This window comes from Babylonia areolata, chromosome 11 (genome assembly GCF_041734735.1).
Source record: "Babylonia areolata isolate BAREFJ2019XMU chromosome 11, ASM4173473v1, whole genome shotgun sequence".
Lineage (NCBI taxonomy): Eukaryota > Metazoa > Mollusca > Gastropoda > Neogastropoda > Buccinidae > Babylonia > Babylonia areolata.
This window is the reverse complement of record NC_134886.1, coordinates 23,583,891-23,610,458: the sequence shown is the minus strand read 5'-3', so window position 1 is coordinate 23,610,458 and position 26,568 is coordinate 23,583,891. Positions and strand designations below refer to the sequence as shown.

Here is a 26,568-nt window from a genome sequence, read left to right as displayed (position 1 = left end):
TTCAATTTTTTGCCATAAATCTATTGTATGTATAATCAGAAGAACACATGTATATATAGAGATCTGTCTGTCTATGTCCCCTCTCTTTATATATATATATGTGTGTGTAGGACTGGAATTAGAAAAAGTACTAAAACTATGATAAGTTGTGATTGATATATATATATATATATATATATCACAACTTGTAGCACTTTTCTAATTCCAGTCCTAAATAAAAGACTGTAGAAAATTAATTCTTGTGGTATATTTAGTATTTACTGATGCTATGATGGCATGCATATATTTACATGCATGAATGCACGCGCGCGCGCGCACACACACACACACACACACACACACACTACATAATATGCAGAAATCCATTCACAAACCTATCTTCACCAAAGCATGTTTTACACACACACACACACACACACCACACACATCATGCACTCATCAACATCAGTAGACACATGGGTATTCACACTGTTAACGTGAGCAATAGCTGAGTGGCAAATGCATCAGACTTCAAGTTCAATTTTCAGTCAGTGGGTCATTGGTTCAATCCCAGCAGCATATGGTGCCAGGTGGGGAGAGACATGCTAAAGACCCTGTGATCCACATCAGAGTTTGGTGGATATAGAAACACAGAAATTTATGCCAACCATGCACTAACCACGAAATGATTCATGAGCAAGTTGTTGATCAAACAATATAATCAAGAAAGAAGAGATCATATTCGCACACACACACACACACACACACACACACACACATGCACTATCCACAAAAAGAATCATCAGGAAGTTGTTGATCATACAAGAGAATTCGGAAAGAAACGATCACACACCACACATTAAATAAATGTACAAAATTATATCATATAAAGACAGGTTAATACGTTACCAGACAGAATATAATTGAACTCAGCAGAGATATATGTAAAATGCCTATGTGGAGAGCCTATTTCTTGTAAGCACATATAATACTTGAGTACTAAAGTTTAAAAGTGTCCATACCAGATTTTTCTAACACATTCTCTTCGATTATATTCTTTTCAATTTTAAGATATCATCTGATACTGCTGAAGGTTTGCTGTGCAGTCCTTACAGGTATGTTTGTTTAGTTTCCTTAGTTGTTATTGTTGTTTTTCCATCATTTTGCTCATGTTCTATATAATTTCTTTCCTTTCATTTCTAAAGTCTTGTTCCATGTGGACACACACACACACACACACACACACACAAACACACACATGTGTGTGCAAGCACACACATACACACACACATGCATCCATGCACACATAGACAAGTGCAACATTCCCTTCCCTCTCTCCTATCCCCCTGCAGTACTTGATCCTAGTTTAAAGGACCTCTCATTTTGACTGGAAAGACTAAAATTTAAGACTCCAACTACTACACACATTCACACACTCATATTCACTCACTCTCTGAGACTCTCCCTCAAGCAAGCATATAAAAAAAAATATATGCGTTGGATTAATTGATTTGACACAATCTGAACTTGAAAACACAGCAATCATAAACCAAACCGCACAAGAGGTCAGATTTGCCACCTCATGTAAAGACTGGTCGTCTATAATTAGTATACAGATAAACGTACTCGAAAGTTGAGTCATGCACTCATTAGTTATTGGGCTAAAATATGTTTTAGTATAAATTATCTGCCGGCACTGTTGTACATTATTATTTATCCTTTCAAGCTGCTTCTTTGCATCCTTCGCTTGTTGTTATTAAGCATATAAAAGAAACAATCAAAAAGAAAAGTGGCTAGTAATCCCTCTCTGTATATATAGACATGACAGTGAGCCTGTAAACTTAACTAAACCCAATCGTCTGCTTCCTATTTTTGTCAAAACGCAACCGCACCGCATTAGTCAGATCAGACATCGATTTCAAAAGATTGGTGCGCATAAACAAATTCAACGACATTCTATTCACAGACAGGTTGAAGATTTATCAATATCATATAATGGCTTACCGACAGCCTTTGATCTCGGTCCTGCTCTCCCTGCTCTGTCTGAATATTTTGGATTCGTACACAAAACCAGGTCCACTCAATAGCGAAAACAGAAAATCTATTTTCCGCAAGCAGACAAGCAAATCACGCCACGCGAGAATTAAGGGAGATAAATTTGCAAACATGATGCAGCCAACAAGCAAACATTATTGTCTACCTTATTCAGGCTGGTCAACCAAGCCTGTTGGCTTTAGCAAGTTTTAGTTTCAGTTTTAGTTTCTCAAAGAGGCGTCACCGCGTTCGGACAAATCCATATACGCTACACCAATCTGCTAAACAGATGCCTGACAGCAGCATAAGCCCTCGCGCTCGTCAGGCCTTGTGTGCATGCTGATATATTTGTGTACCTATCAGAGTGGAATACTTTTTACATAATTTTGCCAGAGGACAACACTCTCGTTGCCATGGGTTCTTTTTCAGTGCGCCAAGTGCGTGCTACACACGGCACCTCGGTTTATCGTCTCATCCGAAAAACTAGACGCTCAGTTTGGTATTCCTGTCAAACTTGGGAGAAAGGGCCGAGCGGGATTCGAACCCACACCTCACGGACACTCTGTATAGGCAGCTGACCGTCCTAACCATTCTGCCACCTTCCTCCTTAAAAGGAATGCCAACAGCACCCGGTGTTCCCAGGTGGTCACTGACCCATCCAAGTACTAACCGGGCCCGATGTTGCTAAACTTCGGTGATCGGACAACGTGGTATGGCCGTTGGCTGGAAAAAGGCAGTGGGTTGATGTAACTGACCACCATCGTTTCGTGTGTGTGTCATAGTCATTTTTTTTTCCAAGATCGTAATATATATATATATATATATATATATATATATATTATTGATCAAGCAACAACTGCTGTGTGGTGGCGAGAGTGCGCACAGTGTGTGTCTTGTTCGCCGCTGTACTTGTGAGTGTGTGCGTGTGCCAGAGTCCCTGTGTGCATGTGTCCCTCAGTGTGTGCATGTGTGTCCCTGTGTGCATGTGTGTCCCTCTGTGCATGTGTCCCTCTGTGCATGAGTGTGTCCCTCTGTGCATGAGCGTGTCCCTGTGTGCAAGAGTGTGTCCCTGTGTGCATGAGTGTGTCCCTGTGTGCATGAATGTTTCCCTGTGTGCATGAGTGTGTCCCTGTGTGCATGTATGTCCCTGTGTGCATGAGTGTGTCCCTGTGTGCATGAGTGTGTCCCTGTGTGCGCGTGTGTCCCTGTGTGCATGAGTGTGTCCCTGTGTGCACGAGTATGTCCCTGTGTGCATGAGTACGTCCCTGTGTGCATGTGTCCCTGTGTGCATGATTATGTCCCTGTGTGCATGAGTATGTCCCTGTGTGCATGAGTATGTCCCTGTGTGCATGGTTATGTCCTTGTGTGCATGTGTCCCTGTGTGCATGGTTATGTCCATGTGTGCATGTGTCCCTCTGTGCATGGTTATGTCCATGTGTGCATGTGTCCCTGTGTGCATGGTTATGTCCATGTGTGCATGTGTCCCTGTGTGCATGGTTATGTCCATGTGTGCATGTGTCCCTGTGTGCATGGTTATGTCCCTGTGTGCACGAGTATTTCCCTGTGTGCATGTGTGTCCTTGTGTGCATGTCTATCCCTGTGTGCATGTGAGTGTGTGCGTGTGTCCCTGTGTGCATGTGCGTGCATGTGAGTATGTCCCTGTGTGCATGTGTGTCCCTGTGTCAGTGCATGTGAGTGTGTGCGTGTGTGCTTTTGTGCGTGTGTGTGTGCATGTGTGCTTTCGTGCATGTGAGTGTGTGTACATGTGTGTTTTCCGGCTGCATGTGAGTGTGTGTAAGAGAAAATCACAAGTGATATAAACAGACTACAATCATGTGAGTCAAATGTAGCATACAACATGTGCAACAAAAATCACACACGACAGAGTTACAGCAAACCAAGACCAGATTTGGAGAGAGAAAAAAAGAAGAAAAAAACACACAAAAACCCCACAAAAACACACTGACTTTTTGCACAATATAAAACAGACACACAGCACAGACCGCAATCTGACAGGCACTGATGATGTTCCACTTGTTCACTGAGTTCTCCAGGTGAAGGATTACCGTGGAGGAATGAATATACGCAGATTAGGAGTCAATAATATCAAAAGTTTCCATGGCACATGTCCAAGCAATGAAGACATCATCAGTGGCTCAATTCATACTTTGGATTTTTTGTTTGTTTTTTGTTTGTTTTTGTTTTTTGTTTGTTTTGTTGTGTTTTTTTTTCCTTCTCCATTTTAATGATAACTTAGAAATGAAAAAAACAACAACCAAAAACAAAGTTTAGTTACCCTATTTCAGTTGCTTTGGTTTATCGAAAAAAAGAAGAAGAAAAAGAACCCTCAAAGAATTTAAGTTTGCTCACAGACGACAATTTATCACCACGGTCAACGCTAACCCCCCCCCCCCAACCCCCCCTCCCCCCCCCCCCCCACACTCCCCACCCCACACCTTTTTTTTTTCTTTCATGAGAAAGGGAGAAGGAAAACAAAATAAAACAGAATAAAATTAAATAAAATAAAGTGAGAGAGGGATACAGTAAAGTATATTTTAGGGTGTTCACAAACACCAGATCATCCATAATTAACAACTACAAACATTAAAAAAAATTTACTTGTTCATACATTATCGTCATATGTTCGCCCCATTCTTTCTTCAAGAAACGTCAGCACAGCTAAATGAAAACGATAACAAAGGTGGAAACAAGCTGTCCGTTAATTAAGCTAGTTCTGTCCTGTTGACCCACCCCCTCACTCCCACCCCACCTGTCAGTGCAAGGACCCTGAACAACACTGAGAGGGGCCACAGCAGTTTTGGGTCAACGGGAAAATGCTAAGCTTGTCGGAAAGCTCATTGTTGTTGTGGGTGTTGTTTTTTGTTTTTGTTTTTGTTTGTTTGTTGTTGTTGTTTTTTTCATATAGTTGCTTTGACGTTTCTTTAAAAACTGAAGAATGATGGAGAGGGGTGGGGGTGGGGGAGAATGTATGATATAATTCTGGATGATACCGTATACTTTAGTTCCTGCAGTTTAGGAATGTAGATCCTCTCACAAATCAATTGTGCAATGCGGTCACCCCTTTTCACTTCAAAGTCTGCATCAGCAATGTTAAAGAGGACAACACCGACATTTTCCAGGTAGTCCTGATCTATCACACCAGCTCCAACATCGATGAAATGTTTAACAGGCAGACCTGACCTGGGATCAACTCTTCCATAGCAACCATCTGGCAGAGCAATCTGTATGTCTGTCTTGGTGATCACTTTGCCAACAGCAGGCACGGTGTAGTCATAGGCACTGTACAAATCATTCCCCGCTGCCTGTTCCGACCCTCTGGTAGGCGTGCTGGCTTCTTTGGACAGCTTAGCGAATTCAAAAATGACATCTCAGTGCCGACCTGTTTGTCTCCCCCCCCCCTGCCCCCCAAGCAAACAACTTCACACACACACACACACACACACACACACAGAGAGAGAGAGAGAGAGAGAGAGAGAGAGAGAAAGAACAACAACAACACACACACACACACACACACCGAGAAAAACAACAACACACACACACACACACACACACCGAGAAAAACAACAACAACACACACGCACACTATGTCACAGGCTAAGTGTGTGTGTGTGTGTGTGTGTGTGTGCCGCGCCGCCGGTGTGTGCCTGAGTGTGTGTTTGTGTGTCACGGTGTGTGTGTGTGTCAGGTCTTTTCTCTTGTCTTGTTTGCGCGTTGGTTTATGCTGCTGGCCAGGCATCTGCCTAGCCGATGTGGCGTAGCGTAACATATTGGATTTGTCCGAATACAACTTGAGAAAATGAAAATGTAGGCGACCCTTCCTCCCTCGCTCTCAGTCCTAGTTACAGTTTAGAATTGTGTAGTGTATATAATAAAATTTAATTATCTCCTATTCAGGGCGAGGACTGGATGAAAAAAAAAAAGCGCAGCAGTGCTTATCCATCATCCTTGGAAAAAGAAGTTTGTCTTGCCTTTGCCAAAGCTATTATAGGAAAATGAATTTTGTCTTGTCTTTGCCAAAGCCTTTCATGTGTCGATAATGTTCGCAAAAGGGGAGAGCATTCTTTTCTGAAGAGTTGCTTCCCAAATCACGGACTTCCTGTTCATTGAGTCGCCAAGAAAGCCTTGAGATACGCGAAACAAGTGGGGGGAAAATAACGCCACATGTAAGTGCTTATGTGAAGTCGATGCGACGCTGTTTTGAATCTTTTTCTAATGCTTTGATTCTGGGACATTTCCTTCATATGCATGTAATGTTTACAAAGAAAGATGAAAGATTTTAACACGTTTTGCTGTTTTCTGAGTAAATTGTCTTTTGTTTTCCAAAGTATTTGTTTACCAGTTCGAGTTGGGCTTTCAGTGTGTTTTGTAGTTTATTAAAGCATGTATAAAATACATTGTTTTATATGTTCGCCTGAGGAAGTGGTGCATCAGTCCTTGAGGAACTGAGCAAAAGGTGCAGTCTTACAATCGATTACGTAAGAAAAGAATGATTGCAAACTTTAAACAATTAGTGTCCAACAATTGGGACAGTTTACTGCGTGAGAAACGAGCCAGAGGAGAACATTAGTGAGACAGTTTGAACGTTTACTTTAGAAGTTGTGTGTCCGGATTTTTGGATTCTTAGTTGTGACAGTGGTTTTTTAATTTTTTTATTATTATTTTTTTTAAATTGATGATCATGATGACGACGTTCTCAAGAGAACACAGATTGTCAGCATACTTCGAAAGTTGTTCTTTGGCTGCTCCTAACTCGCCCTGTATCGGCTTAAGCCCACACCTACAAGTAAAAGTAGGGTTAAATTTAAGCCTGCTTATACAAGTGATAGTAGAATTGAAATTACGCCTGCTCATACAAGTGAAAGTAGGGTTGAATTTAAGCCTGCTTATAATTATGATATTATACAAGTGAAAGTAGGACTGAATTTAAGCCTGCTCATACAGCTGTCTAAGTGAAAGCAGGATTATTGATATAACTTACAAGCCCATTCTTGCAGCTGTACAAGTGAAAGTAGCATTGAAAATAAGCCTGCTCATACAAGTGAATGTAGGATAGAATTTAAGCCTGCTCACACAAGTGAAAGTAGGATAGAATTTAAGCCTGCTCATACAGCTATACACGTGAAAGTAGGATTGAATTTGAGCCCATTCTTTCGGGTTTATTAGTGAAAGTAGCGTTGAGAAAAAGCCCGTTCGTACAAGTAAATGTAGGACTGAATTTAAGCCTGCTCATCATACATGTGAAAGTAGGATTGAATTTAGGTCTGCTTATACAAGTGGAAATAGGATTGAAAATCAGCTTCAAAACACAGAAAGACAGACAAACAGCATATTCTTACATTGTTCCCTGTCTGTGGACCACAAAAACAGAAAGACAAATGGCAGACTTACATTGTTCCCTGTCTGCAGTCCACAGACACAGAAAGACAGACAGACGGCAGACTCTTACACTGTACCCTGTCTGCGGTCCACAGACACAGAAAGACAGACAAATGGCAGACTCTTATATTGTTCCCTGTCTGCGGTCCACAGACACAGAAAGACAGACAAATGGCAGACTCTTACATTGTTCCCTGTCTGCGGTCCACAGACACAGAAAGACAGACAAATGGCAGACTCTTATATTGTTCCCTGTCTGTGGACCACAGACACAGAAAGACAGACAAACGGCAGACTCTTACATTGTTCCCTGTCTGCGGTCCACAGACACAGAAAGACAGACAAATGGCAGACTCTTATATTGTTCCCTGTCTGCGGTCCACAGACACAGAAAGACAGACAAACGGCAGACTCTTACATTGTTCCCTGTCTGTGGTCCACAGACACAGAAAGACAGACAAACGGTAAACTCTTACATTGTTCCCTGTCTGTGGTCCACAGACACAGAAAGACAGACAAACGGTAAACTCTTACATTGTTCCCTGTCTGTGTACCACAGACACAGAAAGACAGACAAACGGTAAACTCTTACTTTGTTCCCTGTCTGTGGTCCACAGACACAGAAAGACAGACAAACGGTAAACTCTTACATTGTTCCCTGTCTGTGGTCCACAGACACAGAAAGACAGACAAATGGTAAACTCTTACATTGTTCCCTGTCTGTGGACCACATACACAGAAAGACAGACAAACGGTAAACTCTTACATTCTCTGTCTGTGGTCCACAGACACAGAAAGACAAACGGCAGACTCTTACACTGTACCCTGTCTGTGGTCTAAAGATATAGAAAGACAAATGGCAGACTCTTACACTGTACCCTGTCTGTGGTCTACAGACACAGAAAGACAAACGGCAGACTCTTACACTGTACCCTGTCTGTGGTCCACAGACACAGAAAGACAAACTGCAGACTCTTACACTGTACCCTGTCTGTGGTCTGTCTGCAGAGCACCATGTCTGGACAAGAGGGGACAGGAAACCACCAGTATGGAGAGGACAGCGTGGATGGGAAATCGTTGCAGGGGAAAAACTTGTCACAAGATTCAGCGCCTGAACAGCCGTCAGATGAAGAAGTGGGAGAAGAACTTGTTGTTGAAGATCCAGATGTTGAAGTAAGTGCCTGAAAGCGGTTCATAAAGTCTCAGGGGGATTACGCTTGTTTGGAAAGGTCTTCAATTCTTGTTTATGGTATTATTAATATGTTTTGTCTCCCTGCTATTATTGTGTGATTTGAATCTGTTTAGGAGGAGTTTTGACTTTGAAGCACTTCTTTACAAAATAGGTGCATATAATCATATGATGTGTGTGTGTGTGTGTGTGGTGTGTGCATGTGTATGTGCGTGTGAGTGTGGACCAGCTTTGAGTTTTGACTCTATTTGAGTATGTGACTATGTTGTTTGCCTTGATTGATAGTGATACATATCATTTTGCATGCATATGTGTGCATGCACGTATATATGTGTGCATGTGTGTACACACACCTCTGTGTGTGTGCGTGCGTGCATGTGTGTGTGTGTGTGTGTGTGCGTGCGCGCGCGCACATGCGTGTCTTTGAGCATGTCTTGTGTTGGGTTTTAGTTTTTATAAACAACCCATGACTTGAATTTTATTATGACTGACTCAGTGACTGAGGCGGAGTTGTAGTTGTGTTCTGATTGACTGAGGGGTGTGTGGTTGTGCTGTGAACATTCTGTTTTACTCAGAGGGGTGTGTTGTGTTCTGTTGACCAGGACCTGGACTTGACCCACTGCAGGATTGCTAGAATTGAGAATCTGGAACCACTGACCCAAGTACAGGTTGGTACATATCCATCTAGGGGAGAGGAAAAGGTCATCATACAGTAGTTTTACAGGGGGTTGGGGGTGGGTTGGGGGCACTTTCACACAGTCTAACTCAATGACAAACTGATTGTGTCGTACAGTAGTTTTACAGGGGGTTGGGGGTGGGTTGGGGACACTTTCACACAGTCTAGCTCAATGACAAACTGATTGTGTCGTACAGTAGTTTTACAGGCGGTTGGGGGTGGGTTGGGGACACTTTCACACAGTCTAGCTCAAAGACAAACTGATTGTGTCGTACAGTAGTTTTACAGGCGGTTGGGGGTGGGTTGGGGACACTTTCACACAGTCTAACTCAATGACAAACTGATTGTATCGTAAGTAGTTTTACAGGGGGTGGGGGTGTTGGGGGCTGTCTGACACAGTCCAGCTCCTTGACAAAGTGGTTGTACATGTAGTTGTTGGCAGGGATGGTAGGTGCCGTTCCGCATGATACGTTGGAGCAAACACTGGGGAACACCACTGAAGTGATTGGGCAGCAGTGCTGCATAGCTTCTCTTGTGTGTGGAAGGTGAATCTGTCTTGTTGCTAGCACATTTGAAAGACTTCCAGCTCCAGGTGTCATTGGTAGTAATCATGCGTTATGTGTAGCGGTCTGTGTATGAGTACATGTGTTAAGTTTACATTGTTGGTAATACAGCTGTTCATCTAATTGGTTTCATTAATGATAATGAATTTATTGAGAACTATTTGATCTGGGGTTATTCTTTTAAGGAGTTAATTTGATTTTCATGGCATCATCTTTTAATAACTGTTCTTTTATAGTTTTACAAACAGGTTGTTTTGTTCTTTTTTTTTTTTTAATCCTAGGAAGTATAACTATCAATTATGGAGTTGGTTATGTTTGAAAAACAGAATGAAACAAAACTATCCTTTTTCAGCAAGGCACCTAGAGGAGAGCAGCAAGTAATAGAAAAACATTTACAGTGCAGCATGTTTTTTTTTTCTGTCTGGTTTGTCCATTGTGTTTATTTCATTCTCTTCTTCCTATTAGTTTGTTATTATTGTAATTATTATTATGATTATTAGATGATGATGATGATTATTATGATTATTATTATTACAGACTATCTGCCTGAGGAACAACCTGATCAAGAAGATTGAAGGCCTGACGACGGTCTCAACGTTGGTGCAGCTGGATCTGTATGACAATCAGATCACCAGGATTGAGGGACTGGACTGTCTCGTCAATCTGGAGTGAGCATTGTACTGTGCTGAGGGAAAAAAAAAATTATATATGTGGGATTTTGAGCGTGGTGTTATTGACACACACACTTACAGTCACACAGACACACACTGACACACAGACACACACACACACACACAGATGCACAAACACGCGTGCACACACACACACACACACACACACACACACACACACACACACTCGCAAACACACACACACACACACACATGCAAACACACACCAGCTTATAACAAAGACTCAAAACAAGTGAGTCAAAAACCCCAGTGGTTCCCTGTGTGTGGCAGACAGCTGGACCTGTCCTTCAACCGACTGCGGAAGATTGAAGGCCTGGGTTCGCTGACCAAGCTGACCCGCCTGTACCTGGTCAACAACAAGATTGACCACATCGAGAACATCGGCCACCTCACACAGCTGCAGCTGCTGGAGCTTGGAGACAACAAGATACGGGTCTGTGAGGCGGGGGGAGGGAGGGGGGGAGTGTGTGTGGGGGGGCCTGGGGGAATTGTGGTGACCTGGAGAGAGTGGGTGTGTGTGTGTGAGTCTTGGGGGAGTGAGGGTCTTGTGGGGAGTGGTGGTGTGTGGGGGGGTCTGGGGGGAGGAGTGAGTGTGTGTGGGGTCTGGGGGGAGTGGGTGTGTGTGTGTGTGGGTCTGGGTGGAGTGGGGGTCTGGGGGGGGGGGGGGGAGAGTGGTGGTGTGTTTGGGGTCTGGGGGGAGTGTGTGTGGGGGGTCTGGTGTGTGTGTGTGTGGTCTGGGGGGAGTGTGTGTGTGTGTGGGGGGTCTGGGGGGAGTGTGTGTGTGTGGGGAGGGAGTGTGTGTGTGTGTGGGGGTCTGGGGGGAGTGGGTGTGTGTGTGGGGGGGCCTGGGGGGGAGTGTGTGTGTGAGTGGGGGGGCCTGGGGGAATTGTGGGGGGGGGGCTGGAGGGAGTGTGTGTGTGTGGGGGGGCCTGGGGTGTGTGTGTGTGTGGGGGGGGGCCTGGGGGGAGTGGGGATGTGTGGGGAGGGGGGGCCTGGGGAATTGTGTGGGGGCCTGAAGGGAGTAGGAGTGTGTGTGTGGGGGGGGAGTGGGTGTGTGTGTGTGGGGGGGCCTGGGGGAATTGTGGGGGGGTCTGGGGGGGAGTAGGAGTGTGTGTGTGGGGGGGGTCTGGGAGGAGTGGGGTGTGTGTGTGTGGGGGGGGCCTGGGGGAATTGTGGGGGCCTGGGGGAATTGGGGGGGGCCCTGGGGGGAGTAGGAGTGTGTGTGTGTGGGGGGGTCTGGGGGGAGTGGGTGTGTGTGTGGGGGGGCTGGGGGAAATGGGGGGGGGGCTGGAGGGAATAGGAGTGTGTGTGTGGGGGTGTCTGGGGGGAGTAGGGGTGTGTGTGTGGGGGTGTCTGGGGGGAGTAGGGGTGTGTGTGTGGGGGTGTCTGGGGGGAGTAGGGGTGTGTGTGTGGGGGCCTGGCGGAATTGTGGGGGGGGCCTGGGGGAATTGTGGGGGGGGCCTGGGGGGGAGTAGGGGTGTGTGTGTGGGGGCCTGGAGGGAATGGCAGAGGCTCAGGAGGAGTGTGTGTGTGTGTGTGTGGGGGGACATGGGGGGAGTATGGGTGTGTGTGTGTGGCGGGGGGTGGGGGGGGGCATGGTTAACTCTTGTTACCGCATACCTGAGTTGGATGAATTTTCATCTCAGGCAAGGTGCTTAGTGGCTGTGTGCAGTCCGGAAACGGGCTATTTTTGATACTTTTAAAGTGGATGTTTAAAGAAAAATGTACCTTTCTGTATGTTTTAAGATTCAAAATAAGCGTATGGTATCACAAGAAAGAAAAGTCTTTCTTCTGTCACGCTGTTGTGTTTGTGTGACTGTTTTTTTTCCTCACTATCCGGACAAGGAAATAACAACACTCGAACTGAAAAAAAAGCCCAACTTACATTCTACACAAAACATGCACAGGAGAGTGTCAAAACACCAGAGAATAATGTGATAATTTAATCTTTCACTCACCTTAAACATTTAAAGGGTTAATCTTGAACACTGACATAAAATTCAGCTCAGCTTCACACACAAGCACAAAACAAAAAGAAGATGATGAGAAACACACACTCACAGAATTCAACATGTGTCGTCACCTGTCATCACCTTCATTATTTTCACTTTCATCTGCAGAGGAAAAGTCTTCGCATAAATCCTCTTCATTTTCTCTGTATTCATCTTTATTTTTTGAATCGCTTTGCACGTCATCAGAACCACTTGGAACATTCTCTTGAAGCACTTTTTCAAGTGACACGACCAACCAGTTCCTTCGCTTCATCACCATTTTCGTAGAGGGTTTGGGGGGTGTTCATGCATATGAGTGCCTGTGTTCATCGCATGTGTGAGTGTGTTTGTGTGTGTGTGAAACAAGATGGTGTAATGGAATTCCAAGAGAATACTGTATTTGTAAAAATTGTGACATGAATACTGTTGTTGATGAATTTCATTTTACTATGGAGTGTCCAAATATGTATGTCCAGGGTCTGTATTTTCATTTTGTAAATTATTTTCTGCAGGTAAACGGGTTTTCTTTAGACTTAGTCAGTTCATTAAGACTTGGAATGTTGCGTAAGATATGTTCATGAAGAAGGGGGAATGTTAACCCTCATTTTACCTTAATTGATGCTAACATCAGGGTAATGCATGCTGCACTCCTGATTGTGCTGTTTTCTGAAATCCTCCATGCCCCAGTTGGGATCAAAGTTTCAGTTTCAGTTTCTCAAGGAGGCATCACTGTGTTTGGACAAGTCCATATACGCTACACCACATCTGCTAGGCAGATGCCTGACCCGCAGCATAATCCAATGTGCTTAGTCAGGCCTTGAGTGCATGCATATATGTGTACCTATCAGAGTGGATTTCTTCGAAAGAATTTTGCCAAAAGACAACACTTTCATTGCCATGGGTTCTTTTTTAGTACGCCAAGTGCGTGCTGCACATGGGACCTCGGCTTATCGTCTCATTTGAATGACTAAACACTCAGTTTGATTTTCCAGTTATACCTGGGAGAAAGGGCCAGAGTGGGTTTGAACCTGGACCCTCAAGGACTTTCTGTGTTGGCAGATGGGCGTCTTAGTCATTCTGTCACCTTCTGAACCGTCCTGCCACCTTCCTTGTTAGAAGGGTCGAAGGTTAATTAAATCTTGAATAGACAGGCGCAATAGTCGAGTGGTTAAAGTGTTGGACTTTCAGTCTGAGGGTCCTGGGTTTGAATATCGGTAACAGCGCCTGGTGGGTAAAGGGTGGAGATTTTTCCGATCTCCCAGTTCAACATATGTGCAGACCTGCTAGTGCCTGAACCCCCTTCGTGTGTATACGCAAGCAGAAGATCGAATACGCACGTTAGAGATCAAGTAATCCATGTCAGTATTTGGTGGGTTATGGAAACAAGAATATACCCTGCATGCACACCTCTGAAAATGGAGTATGGCTGCCTACATGGCGGGGTAAAAACGGTCATACATGTAAAAGCCCACTCGTGTACATATGAGTGAATGTGGGAGTTGCAGCCCACGACCGAAGAAGAAGAAGAAGAAGAAGAAATCTTGAATATTGTGCTGTCCAGGTGTTGGAGAACCTGGAAAATCTGACCAGCCTGGAGAGCCTGTTTGTGGGCAAGAACAAGATCACCAAACTGAAGGGGCTGGACGCGCTGGTCAAACTGAAGACGCTCAGCATTCAGGTGAGGGCTCCTCTCTTGGCTCCGTCTTGGTGTGGATCATGTGTAGGACTGACAGTCGTCTTTTAGTTCATTATCGTTGATTTGATTTGGTTAGTATATTTTTTGGATTGTGTAGCCCGGTCTTTCATTTGGTTTCCGTGGCATAAGTCCTACCCTCAATTCCCCTTTGTACACAACCATCCGTGGTCTTGCCATAGAGCTGATGCTGAGAGTCCACGGGATGGTTGAAAGTGTTACGCGTGTGTGTGTGCGTGTGTGTGCGTGCGTGTGTGTGCGTGCGTGTGTGTTTAGTTTTCATTATCATTCTGAAAGTGAGTTTAATCACAGAATGTTGATTTTGACATGGAAGTAGCAGTGGAGGTGTTGGGACTGCTTGCTGTGTGTCCTAAAAGGTGTCAGGGGTATGAAACTCTGTGAAGTGTTTACACAGCTCATTGTTTAGTGGTTTATTTCAGGGAAGGGTTTTTGTGTGGGTGTGGGTGTGTGTGTGTGTGTGTGTGTGTGTGTGTGTGTGTGAGAGTGTGTGTGTGTGCGCGTGTGTGTGCGTGTGTGTGTTGGTATTCTACAAGAGGCTCCATGGCAGAATGGATTAGGCCATGGACTGAAGACCCAGTGTTTGCTAATGATCAGGGTGTGAGGCTCCACTTTGGCATGGTGCTGCCTCCTCGGGAAGTGCACTTAACTCTCACTCACTCCACCCAGGTTTGAATGGGTACTAGACTGGATGAGCCCAGCCCTGGACCCAGTGGAGATAAATTGACTGCCCTGATGGTGGAGAGATGCCGTGGGACCTTTTAAAACATAATTATGTATTTAGTGACCAGAAAGAGTGTTCTGCTTTCAGAGCAACCGGCTAAGACATAATTATGTATTTAGTGACCAGAAAGAGTGTTCTGCTTGCAGAGCAACCGGCTAAGACATAATTATGTATTTAGTGACCAGAAAGAATGTTCTGCTTGCAGAGCAACCGGCTAAGACATAATTATGTATTTAGTGACCAGAAAGAGTGTTCTGCTTTCAGAGCAACCGGCGAAGACATAATTATGTATTTAGTGACCATAGTATTCTGCTTTCAGAGCAACCGGCTAAGACATAATTATGTATTTAGTGACCAGAGTGTTCTGCTTTCAGAGCAACCGGCTAAGACATAATTATGTATTTAGTGACCAGAAAGAATGTTCTGCTTGCAGAGCAACCGGCTAAGACATAATTATGTATTTAGTGACCATAGTATTCTGCTTTCAGAGCAACCGGCTAAGACATAATTATGTATTTAGTGACCAGAGTGTTCTGGTTTCAGAGCAACCGGCTAAGACATAATTATGTATTTAGTGACCATGGTATTCTGCTTTCAGAGCAACCGGCTAAGACATAATTATGTATTTAGTGACCAGAGTGTTCTGCTTTCAGAGCAACCGGCTAAGACATAATTATGTATTTAGTGACCATAGTTTTCTGCTTTCAGAGCAACCGGCTAAGACATAATTATGTATTTAGTGACCAGAGTGTTCTGCTTTCAGAGCAACCGGCTAAGACATAATTATGTATTTAGTGACCAGAGTGTTCTGCTTTCAGAGCAACCGGCTAAGACATAATTATGTATTTAGTGACCAGAGTGGTCTGCTTTCAGAGCAACCGGCAAAGACATAATTATGTATTTAGTGACCAGAGTGTTCTGCTTTCAGAGCAACCGGCTAAGACATAATTATGTATTTAGTGACCAGAGTGTTCTGCTTTCAGAGCAACTGGCTAAGACATAATTATGTATTTAGTGACCAGAAAGAGTGTTCTGCTTTCAGAGCAACCGGCGAAGACATAATTATGTATTTAGTGACCATAGTATTCTGCTTTCAGAGCAACCGGCTAAGGCATAATTATGTATTTAGTGACCATAGTATTCTGCTTTCAGAGCAACCGGCTAAGACATAATTATGTATTTAGTGATCAGAGTGTTCTGCTTTCAGAGCAACTGGCTAAGACATAAATATGTATTTAGTGACCAGAAAGAGTGTTCTGCTTTCAGAGCAACTGGCTAAGACATAATTATGTATTTAGTGACCATAGTATTCTGCTTTCAGAGCAACCGGCTAAGACATAATTATGTATTTAGTGACCAGAAAGAGTGTTCTGGTTTCAGAGCAACTGGCTAAGACATAATTATGTATTTATTGACCAGAAAGAGTGTTCTGGTTTCAGAGCAACTGGCTAAGACATAATTATGTATTTAGTGACCAGAAAGAGTGTTCTGCTTTCAGAGCAACTGGCTAAGACATAATTATGTATTTAGTGACCATAGTATTCTGCTTTCAGAGCAACCGGCTAAGACATAATTATGTATTTAGTGACATAGTATTCTGCTTTCAGAGCAACCGGCTAAGACATAATTATGTATTTAGTGACCAGAGTGTTCTGCTTTCAGAGCAACTGGCTAAGACATAATTATGTATTTAGTGACCAGAAAGAGTGTTCTGCTTTCAGAGCAACTGGCTAAGACATAATTATGTATTTAGTGACCAGAAAGAGTGTTCTGCTTTCAGAGCAACCGGCTGTTGAAGTTGGAAGGTCTGGACAAGCTGGAGAGTCTGGAGGAGCTGTATATCAGTCACAACGGTCTGGAGGTCATCGAGGGACTGCAGCATAATGTGAGTCATGTGTAGGGGTTTCCTGATCATTGAGGGACTGCAGCATAATGTGAGTCATGTGTGGGGGTTTCCTGATCATTGAGGGACTGCAGCATAATGTGAGTCATGTGTGGGGGTTTCCTGATCATTGAGGGACTGCAGCATAATGTGAGTCATGTGTAGGGGTTTCCTGATCATTGAGGGACTGCAGCATAATGTGAGTTGTGTGGTATGTAGGGGTGTGGGGGTTTACCTGATCATTGAGGGACTGCAGCATAATGTGAGTCATGTGTAGGGGTTTCCTGATCATTGAGGGACTGCAGCATAATGTGAGTCATGTGTAGGGGTTTCCTGATCATTGAGGGACTGCAGCATAATGTGAGTCATGTGTGGGGGTTTCCTGATGATTGAGGGACTGCAGCATAATGTGAGTCATGTGTAGGGGTTTCCTGATCATTGAGGGACTGCAGCATAATGTGAGTCATGTGTAGGGGTTTCCTGATGATTGAGGGACTGCAGCATAATGTGAGTCATGTGTGGGGGTTTCCTGATGATTGAGGGACTGCAGCATAATGTGAGTCATGTGTAGGGGTTTCCTGATCATTGAGGGACTGCAGCATAATGTGAGTTGTGTGGTATGTGGGGGTGTGGGGGTTTACCTGATCATTGAGGGACTGCAGTATAATGTGAGTTGTGTGTGGGGGTGTGGGGGTTTACCTGATCATTGAGGGACTGCAGTATAATGTGAGTTGTGTGGTGTGTGGGGGTGTGGGGGTTTACCTGATCATTGAGGGACTGCAGTATAATGTGAGTTGTGTGGTGTGTGAGGGTGTGGGGGTTTACCTGATCATTGAGGGACTGCAGTATAATGTGAGTTGTGTGTGGGGGTGTGGGGGTTTACCTGATCATTGAGGGACTGCAGTATAATGTGAGTTGTGTGTGGGGGTGTGGGGGTTTACCTGATCATTGAGGGACTGCAGTATAATGCGAGTTGTGTGGTATGTGGGGGTGTGGGGGTTTACCTGATCATTCAGGGACTACAGCATACACACAAGTGAGGTTTCTGTTAACAGTTTTGGTGGAAAGTGTGGACAGTTTTCTTTGTTTGGGTGTTTGAAAAGTGACGTTTCTGTTCACGCTGTTTGGGTGGAATGTGTTGACAGACTCACCTGAAGACGCTGGATCTTGCTGGTAACAGGATTTCCAAAATTGAGAACATCTCTCAGCTGGTGGAACTGGAGGAGTTCTGGGTGAGTCTTGATGATAATGATAATTGTGATTATAATGATGATAATAATGATGATAAAAATGATATTTGTGATTATAATGATGATAATAATGATAATTGTGATCATAATGATGATAATAATGATAATTGTGATAACAATGATGATAATAATAATAATTGTGATTATAATGATGATAATAATGATGATAAAAATGAATATTGTGATTATATTGATGATAATAATGATAATTGTGATCATAATGATGATAATAATGATGATAATAATGATAATTGTGATTATAATGATGATAATAATGATATTTGTGATTATAATGATGATAATAATGATAATTGTGATCATAATGATGATAATAATGATAATTGTGATAACAATGATGATAATAATAATAATTGTGATTATAATGATGATAATGATAATTTAATTCATACAGTGCTGTTCCATGGGAAATGTGCTCAAATGCGCTGTACATTGTAAAAATTGACAAGTAAAATATTAAAACACCTGTCCACTGGCATGTTTTCTCCATGTTTTGTATGTAAATGATATAATCATTCCTTGTTCATCCTGTCCAGTGTCAGCTTTCATCCCGGAATGATTTTTGGATGTGAATAGAATAAAACATTCTTTGTAATGTGACCTACCCGCTGTCATATTTTAAGCCTGAACATATGATGAATAAAATAACACGTTTCTCCTCCCGGCTTATCAACAGTTCAACGACAACAGACTGGCAGACTGGGAGGATCTGGGTCAGTTTGAAGGCCTCAAGAAGCTGGAGACGGTGTACTTTGAACGCAACCCGCTGTGGTTCGATTCCAGCGACCCCCGCAAACCTGACCCCAGCTACCGGCGCAAAATGAAGTTGGCCATCCCCTGGGTACAACAGATTGACGCCACGCTGTGTGGATGAACTCCGTTTTGTTTGCTTCGTGTTGGTCTCTTCCGCTGCTCTCTTTCTCAGCCACCGTCAATTGGTCACTGTGAGAGTTTGAATTATTTTTCTCCTAACGTGAACAGTGTAGTTGATGACTGAATGAGTGACTGGGTACTTGATGATATCTTATTGTTTTGAATCAGAAAGGACTTTTCTGAGTAGAAAGATTAAAAAAACAACAACAAAAAACCCCTCACGGTTCAGCATGTTTGAAGTGGCATCCTGTTCGTTACTAATACAATGAATAACCTTTAGATTTGGTGGTACATAGTTGTGAGATGTGACTTGTTTTTTTTTATTTTTGTGCTTCAGTTGTTGTTTTTCCAAGTCTAAGACTATAGAGTAAAACAGACCACAACAGAATAAATGTATCACTGTCAGACACACACAGTTGTGCAGCAAAGGAATGTTTTGCAAGAATGTTGTACAGTTTAGCAAATCTGTATGAAGAAGCTGCTGTTTGAGAACCACTGGTATCAAGATGGGGGGAAAGAACAATGTTCACCTTCAGTGAATCAGATCAGTACCATGAGAAAGGATTTTTCTGTCTCCAAGTAGGCAGCTCATTGAATGTACTGTATCCTTGCCCAGGAATGTGTTGTTAGTGCTCGTGTGGAGATATAGAAACACTGACATTCTGTGAATCTTGCTAGTTTCCATTCAAGAGGCTGGATAAGCTGAAGTACAGTTGCTCTCTCTCTCTCTTTAGTTTTTGCATTAGCTACCTCCTCAGTTTTTTTTCTTCCTTGGTCTGATTTTCATTCAAACTAGTTGTGCACTTGACTTTCACAGTAATGTATTTAATTAGCTTTTTTCTGTATTTCATTTAACGAAATATTGAGACAGTTGTGTGATTTGTTGCGAGCTCCAGTTGTGTAAGCAGAGTGGTGTCAGAGTGGTGGAGAGTGTGTGCTTTGAAGTAATGTTGGTGGTTAAAAGTGAACATGACATGATAGTTGTTGCATGTGAGAACTAGGATAGAACATACATCATGGCTCAGTATATAACCATAATACAGATGTTTGTGCTGGTGTGTCTGCTGGTACCTGTTGATGTTTGAAGTTCTATTTATTGACATACTCCCTCACGGTGCTGCACCTTGTAAAATGTTTCAGTAGTGTCACTTGTCATGTGTGGCATGGCTTTGAATGCCTGTCAGTTCAACCAGCTGTATCAGTTTCAGTTTGAAAGTGGTGTCAAAGTGTGAAGTCTGATAGTATATAAAAAAAGAGGGAAGAAAAAAAAGAGGAAAGATGCCTGGCCTTTGCCAAAACCCAGCGCGCTGGTCGGCCTTGAGAGGCTGTAGTGTAACACAGGTGTAACTTGTCTGTATGTCAGTCTGTTAATCTGTCGTGCTTGTTGGCCTTCATCGTTTGTCACAGACTGATCATCGCTACGTTCTAACGTATTCTCACATCCTGTCTTGCATCCAGTTGATGAAGTTGGCATGCTGATGAATGTCACTCAGCACTTGACAGAATAACGGAAAGAAATGGAAAAAAGATTTAAGGACACACACACACACAGACACACACACAGAGTAAGCCAAAACAGACACTATTTTTGTTACTGTATCTGACTGTACCCTTGTTCCTTGGCAACTTTAATGCTTGACCTTTTTTTTTGTTTGTTTGTTAATCATTTGAGGACTTTATAGAGAATTAATAAATTGTGAAAGTGAACCACAGTGAAACATTTATGAAATTTGAACCACACATAAGCACAAGAATATCCACTGGTGTAAAGGATGCAGGGATGCACTTGTCCAAGCCAGAGATGCTTAGCACATGGCACCAGCATACTCACAGAGGAATGAAACACAGCAGATGACAAGTTTCTTTAGTGTGTTACCAGAATATACAGAACTAACCTTAAATAACTGAACACTTCTGTAGAATTTCTGCTGTGTACATCTTTCATGGCATTAACTTGATTTGCTTTCCATTTTTCAGTGTGATGGAGTAAAGGGCTAGACCAGTCCTGTCAGATGTATGATCACAGTGCTTGTTTGGTTGCAGTATCCATGTCAGGATTGTGGTCTGTCCTTGCTGAAAGCCAGGCAGCAATATCCATGTTAGGATTGTGATCTGTCCTTGCTGAAAGCCAGGCACTAACAGTGCTGGAGTGTGAGTTTGTGTGTATGTGTTTGTTTGTGTGCTAGAGGTCAGCAGCTGTGTCCTTTCCTTATCTTTTTCATGCAGCAAGGCAAGGCGCCAGTATGGAATGGAAGTGCTGTATTTGATCAGTGTTTGTTGTTGGAGGACAGTCAACACAGCCCCCACGCCCCACCTCTGGTCCCCCTTCCAAGAAATGTTTCCTTGTGAAAAACAAAAAACAAACCCACCCCCCAAAACTGCTATGCAGGATGATCATGGTCCACAAAACTGGCAATTCATCCTGCACCTAACATCAGTTTTCCTTTGAAGTAATTGAAGGTCGATTGCTTTTATTTGCACAGCTGACGGTGCTTGTATTAGCTGTTTTCAAGCAGCTGACAGTTTTTTTAGCTGGTGAGGCTACTTTCTGTTTTTCTTTTTTTTGTATTAAGGTTGTTTTTTTTTCTCTTAACAGTTGAAGAGAATTGTGTTTAAAGAGATAGGTGGGTTGATGAGTGGGTGGGTAGGGGGGTGGTTGAGAAAGACCATTGCATCAGTGTGGGGGTGAGGGTTCGGGGATGGGGGGGGGTGTCAAAACATTTTCTCCGTGAGAACTTGTGGCATTCTTTCAGTGTACATGCACCAGCATATCAACGGTGTAATTTCTAATGTCAAGAGCATTTATGTCACACAGGTTGCTGCTTCAGTGATCATAATACTGCCTGAATTCTAGCTTCAGACATATTTCTGCACCCATTATATTGCTGCCATTCTGGGATCGTGCCATTTGGGTTTTTGCTCATTCTGGGGTCTCGTCCTGTTTGGGAACTGGGGAAGATGAAACAGAACAAGAAAGACAGCTGAGATTACCCACTGTTGTTTTTGTTTTGTTTTGTTTTCTTTCTTTCTTTGCTTTTTTCCTGTCCAGAATTGTGTGGGACTGTGAATTGTGACAGAACCTATGGCGCTTTTCTTTCTGTTTATTTTTATGGATTGAATTTATTAGTGTGATATCTATAGGAATTTGAATTTATTAGTGTTAATGAAATATTTAATTTATTAGTGTTAGTGGAAAAAAAAATTCTTGGTTGCTGATGGAAGACTATTTGTTGTGGTATTAAAAATAATCTCTGTGAGACTGAAACAGAGTGCAGCTCTTATCTATAGAGTTTTTATCACATGTTGATGAACATGGTTTAAAAAAAAATTATTGTGTAATGTTTCATTTTTGGAGTTTCCTTTCTCATGTACATACATTTTTTTTCCAATGTAATTAAAACATATTTTTTCCATACATTTGAAACATCATAATCAATGCTGGGACAGAAAAAAACACACACCTGGTTTTAGTCATTAGGGGGATGTTGCTGTTTGCATGTGTTGATTGAATGATGTCGGCAATTTGACTGCAAGAAATAAAAACTTTTACAAAGTCTTGTGGGCTGTCAATTCATGTTGTTTGGTTCACACCGATTCATGTGACACAAAAATATGAAATAAATTAAAACAAGCAGCATGCTGAAAAACATGAGTGATGTACTGCATGACAAGTATGCAACTGGCACAGATGCACATGAGGAGGAGAACGAAAGCTGAAATGTTTGTTCAAGGTGCCATACAGCACACCTGTATATTAAACTTTGAAATCACCTGTCTGCATCTTCATGGGAATAGAACTGGTGCAGTGAATGATGCCATGCCTACTGGCTGTGCCGACAATCAGATTATTACAGTTTCTCTTGCATGTCTACGACACAGTCATGTAAATTCTGTGCAAAGGGTTCAGTAAAACTTATGGAGATCAGGGACAAGCCAGTTAGCTAGCTCACACAGTCATGTCAAGTCTTTGCAAAGGGTTCAGTTATGGATATTAGGGACAAGGCGGTTAGCTAGCTCACACAGTCATGTAAAGTCTGTGCAAAGGGTTCAGTTATGGATATTAGGGACAAGGCGGTTAGCTAGCTCACACAGTCTTGTAAAGTCTGTGCAAAGGGTTCAGTTACGGAGATTAGGGACAAGCAGGTTAGCTAGCCCTGAGTAGCTCAGTTGGTGGGGAGACAAGGCCATGCACGGTGAACCTAGTTCACAATGCCCTCCTGTGATACACCTGGTGACAGACAGGCAGACATGTGCATCGGTTGACAGCAACAAACGTTCAGTTGAAACTGATGTTGAGATTTTCTTGCATTTCTGAAAAGCAAAGTGTAACAGCATTCAGCAGAAAATGGTGAGATGGTTGTTCCCCAATGACCACCAACAGGACAACAGCAAGGTGGAACTAAAAACCCACAAAGAACATTTCACTCTCTCGTAGTATACTTCCGGCTGAACAAATGGAACATCACAGACTTCGAGGCAGTGACTTGTGTAACCGTTAAAGCTTTTAATGCAAACACAATAAAACCAATCTGAGTCTTGACCTTAAATTAAAATCATGGCGCTATTTCTGCCTGTCTCCAGCTTCTGTTCCTTTCAAGGAAAGGGTGAGCCTATTGGGGAGGGGGGAATACAGATAAAGTGCACTTTAATTATTATTAATAATTATCAAAATCATGTTGACATTATAGTGTTACTCTTTAACAAAACTACCACCCCCCAATTACATTTCTATACCACATTAACTTCCTAAACAGATCATCAAATCACTTGAGTTGTGCATTTTGCTGTCATTGATAAAACATCACCAACACTTGCGTGAAGCACTCTGTGTGGAATATGTTTCTGCACAGCAGATGGAACAAAAATAATTAATGTTAGGTGCAGCACATGCAAGAAGATGATTATGATGCTGGTGTTGATGACAAGGAAAGGAAAAAGGCTGGTTATGATGCTGGTGTTGATGACAGAGAAGGAAAGAGGCTAGTTATGATGCTGGTGTTGATGACAGGGAAAGAGGGAAGCTGGTTATGATGCTGGTGTTGATGACAGGGAAAGAAAGAGACTGGTTATGATGCTGGTGTTGATGACAGGGAAAAAGGCTGGTTATGATGCTGGTGTTGATGACAGGGAAAGGAATAGGCTGGTTATGATGCTGGTGTTGATGACAGGGAAAAAGGCTGGTTATGATGCTGGTGTTGATGACAGGGAAAGGAATAGGCTGGTCATGATGCTGGTGTTGATGACAGGGAAAGGAATAGGCTGGTTATGATGCTGGTGTTGATGACAGGGAAAGGAATAGGCTGGTCATGATGCTGGTGTTGATGACAAGGAAAGGAATAGGCTGGTTATGATGCTGGTGTTGATGACAGGGAAAAAGGCTGGTTATGATGCTGGTGTTGATGACAGGGAAAGGAATAGGCTGGTCATGATGCTGGTGTTGATGACAGGGAAAGGAATAGGCTGGTTATGATGCTGGTGTTGATGACAGGGAAAGGAATAGGCTGGTTATGATGCTGGTGTTGATGACAGGGAAAGGAATAGGCTGGTTATGATGCTGGTGTTGATGACAGGGAAAGAGGGAGGCTGGTTATGATGCTGGTGTTGATGACAGGGAAAGAGGGAGGCTGGTTATGATGCTGGTGTTGATGACAGGGAAAGGAATAGGCTGGTTATGATGCTGGTGTTGATGACAGGGAAAGAGGGAGGCTGGTTATGATGCTGGTGTTGATGACAGGGAAAGGAAAGAGGCTGGTGTTGATGACAGGGAAAGAAAGAGGCTGGTTGATGGAACATGTAAGGAGTCCCTAGATTGTATTTCTTACTCATGAAAGTCTTGGCGGATGAAGTACCTTGAAAGTCTTGGCGGATTAAATGCCATGCAAGTCTTGACAAATCAAGTCTTGGCAGATGAATTATTACTATGAAAGTCTTGACACAAGTCTTGGCGGATTAAATACCATGAAAGTCTTGACAAATGAGGTCTTGGCAGATGAATTACTATGAAACTCTTGACACAATGAAATACCATGCAAGTTTCGACACATAAAATGTCATGTATGTAAAGAAAAACTTGGAACAGCATCATTACAGTTCAGCCAATGATGAAATACACCAGTATGTTTCTTTTTAATCCAAAAGAATAACAACAACAACGAAATATTCAATATTAGTGAAAATGAAATAATAAATATTGAAATGGACACAAAAAAGTATTAGAAAAAGCTTTAAAAAAAGAAAAAAAAGATCAAACAATAACAGCCCTTTTTCGACTGGACACATATTTGCTGCTATTTATAAAAAAACATATCAAAAAGAAAGCAAACAGGACAACCCTGCACAAATACCATTGACTGTAGAATCAAGCTGTCACGACAGAGATACAGGCAGACAGACAACAGCAGAAAACATCCTCACTCTCCTACACACCATACTTGACACCCACATCACACAATCTAAAAGTCATACACATACACACACACAGCAAGCTAGACACCTACATACAGTTTGACAGTCACACACACACACACACAGCAAGCTTGACACCTACATACAATCTGACAGTCACCCACACACCATGGGCACCCAGACCATAAAATTAGACTGTCAACACCAGACGTCCACATCATACAATTAGACTGTCAACACCATAGACATCCACATCATAAAATTAGACTGTCAACACCACATACATCCACATCATACAATTAGACTGTCAACACCACAGACATCCACATCATACAATTAGACTGTCAACACCATATACATCCACATAATACATTTGGACTGTCAACACCATAGATATCCACACCATACAATTGGACTATCAACACCATAGACACCCACATCATACAATTGGACTGTCAACACCACAAACATCCACATACAATTGGACTGTCAACACCACAAACATCCACATACAATTAGACTGTCAACACCACAGACACGCGCAATTAGACTGTCAACACCACAGAGATTCACATCAGATAATTAGACTGCCAACACGAGACATCCACTTCATACAATTTTGACAGTCTCACACACACACAAACACCCACATCATACAATTTGACAGTCTCACACACACACCATAGACACCCACATCATACAATTAGACTGTCAACACCATAGACACCCAAATCATACAATTAGACCGTCAACACCAGACATCCACATCATACAATCAGACTGTCAACACCAGACATCCACATCATGCAATTAGACTGTCAACACCATAGACATCCACATAATACAGACCGTCAACACCAGACATCCACATAATACAATCAGACCGTCAACACCAGACATCCACATAATACAATAAGACTGTCAACACCATAGACATACACATACAGACCGTCAACACCATAGACATCCACATCATACAATCAGACTGTCAACACCACAGACATCCACATACAAGTAGACTGTCAACACCTCAGACACTCACATCATACAATTTGACTGTCAACACCATAGACATCCACATCATACAATTTGACAGTCTCACACACACACGCACCATTATCATACAATTTGACAGTCACACACACACGCACCATATCATACAATTTGACAGTCACACACAC

At 42.8% G+C, this 26,568-nt stretch overlaps 2 protein-coding genes across 4 annotated transcripts in view; one reads left to right on the top strand and one right to left on the bottom strand.

Annotated features, from left to right (window-relative positions):
* Positions 1-2,068, bottom strand: part of LOC143287612 (tripartite motif-containing protein 2-like) — a 156,174-nt gene extending 154,106 nt beyond the window's left edge. Inside the window, exon 1 of the mRNA XM_076595730.1 lies at positions 1,984-2,068. The gene's annotated coding sequence lies outside the window, so the exon portion shown is untranslated. The remainder of the gene's footprint in view (positions 1-1,983) is intronic.
* A 4,062-nt stretch (positions 2,069-6,130) lies between these two features.
* LOC143287610 (uncharacterized) lies at positions 6,131-24,680 on the top strand. Of its 3 annotated transcripts, XR_013055982.1 has the most exons (10): positions 6,131-6,200; positions 8,422-8,586; positions 9,205-9,270; positions 10,379-10,509; positions 10,804-10,966; positions 14,086-14,202; positions 16,740-16,844; positions 17,987-18,073; positions 18,786-21,066; positions 21,115-24,680. XR_013055982.1 is itself a non-coding variant. In XM_076595728.1 (9 exons), exons 2-9 carry the CDS (start codon positions 8,428-8,430, stop codon positions 18,981-18,983), a joined length of 1,026 nt encoding a protein of 341 aa, XP_076451843.1. In that variant the 5' UTR covers positions 6,131-6,200; positions 8,422-8,427; the 3' UTR covers positions 18,984-24,680. The 3 variants fall into 3 exon arrangements, 2 of the variants coding, with proteins under 2 accessions (XP_076451843.1, XP_076451844.1); XM_076595728.1 differs by having other exon boundaries at positions 18,786-24,680; XM_076595729.1 differs by lacking the exon at positions 6,131-6,200 and adding an exon at positions 6,364-6,490 and having other exon boundaries at positions 18,786-24,680.
* Positions 24,681-26,568: the final 1,888 nt, after the last annotated feature.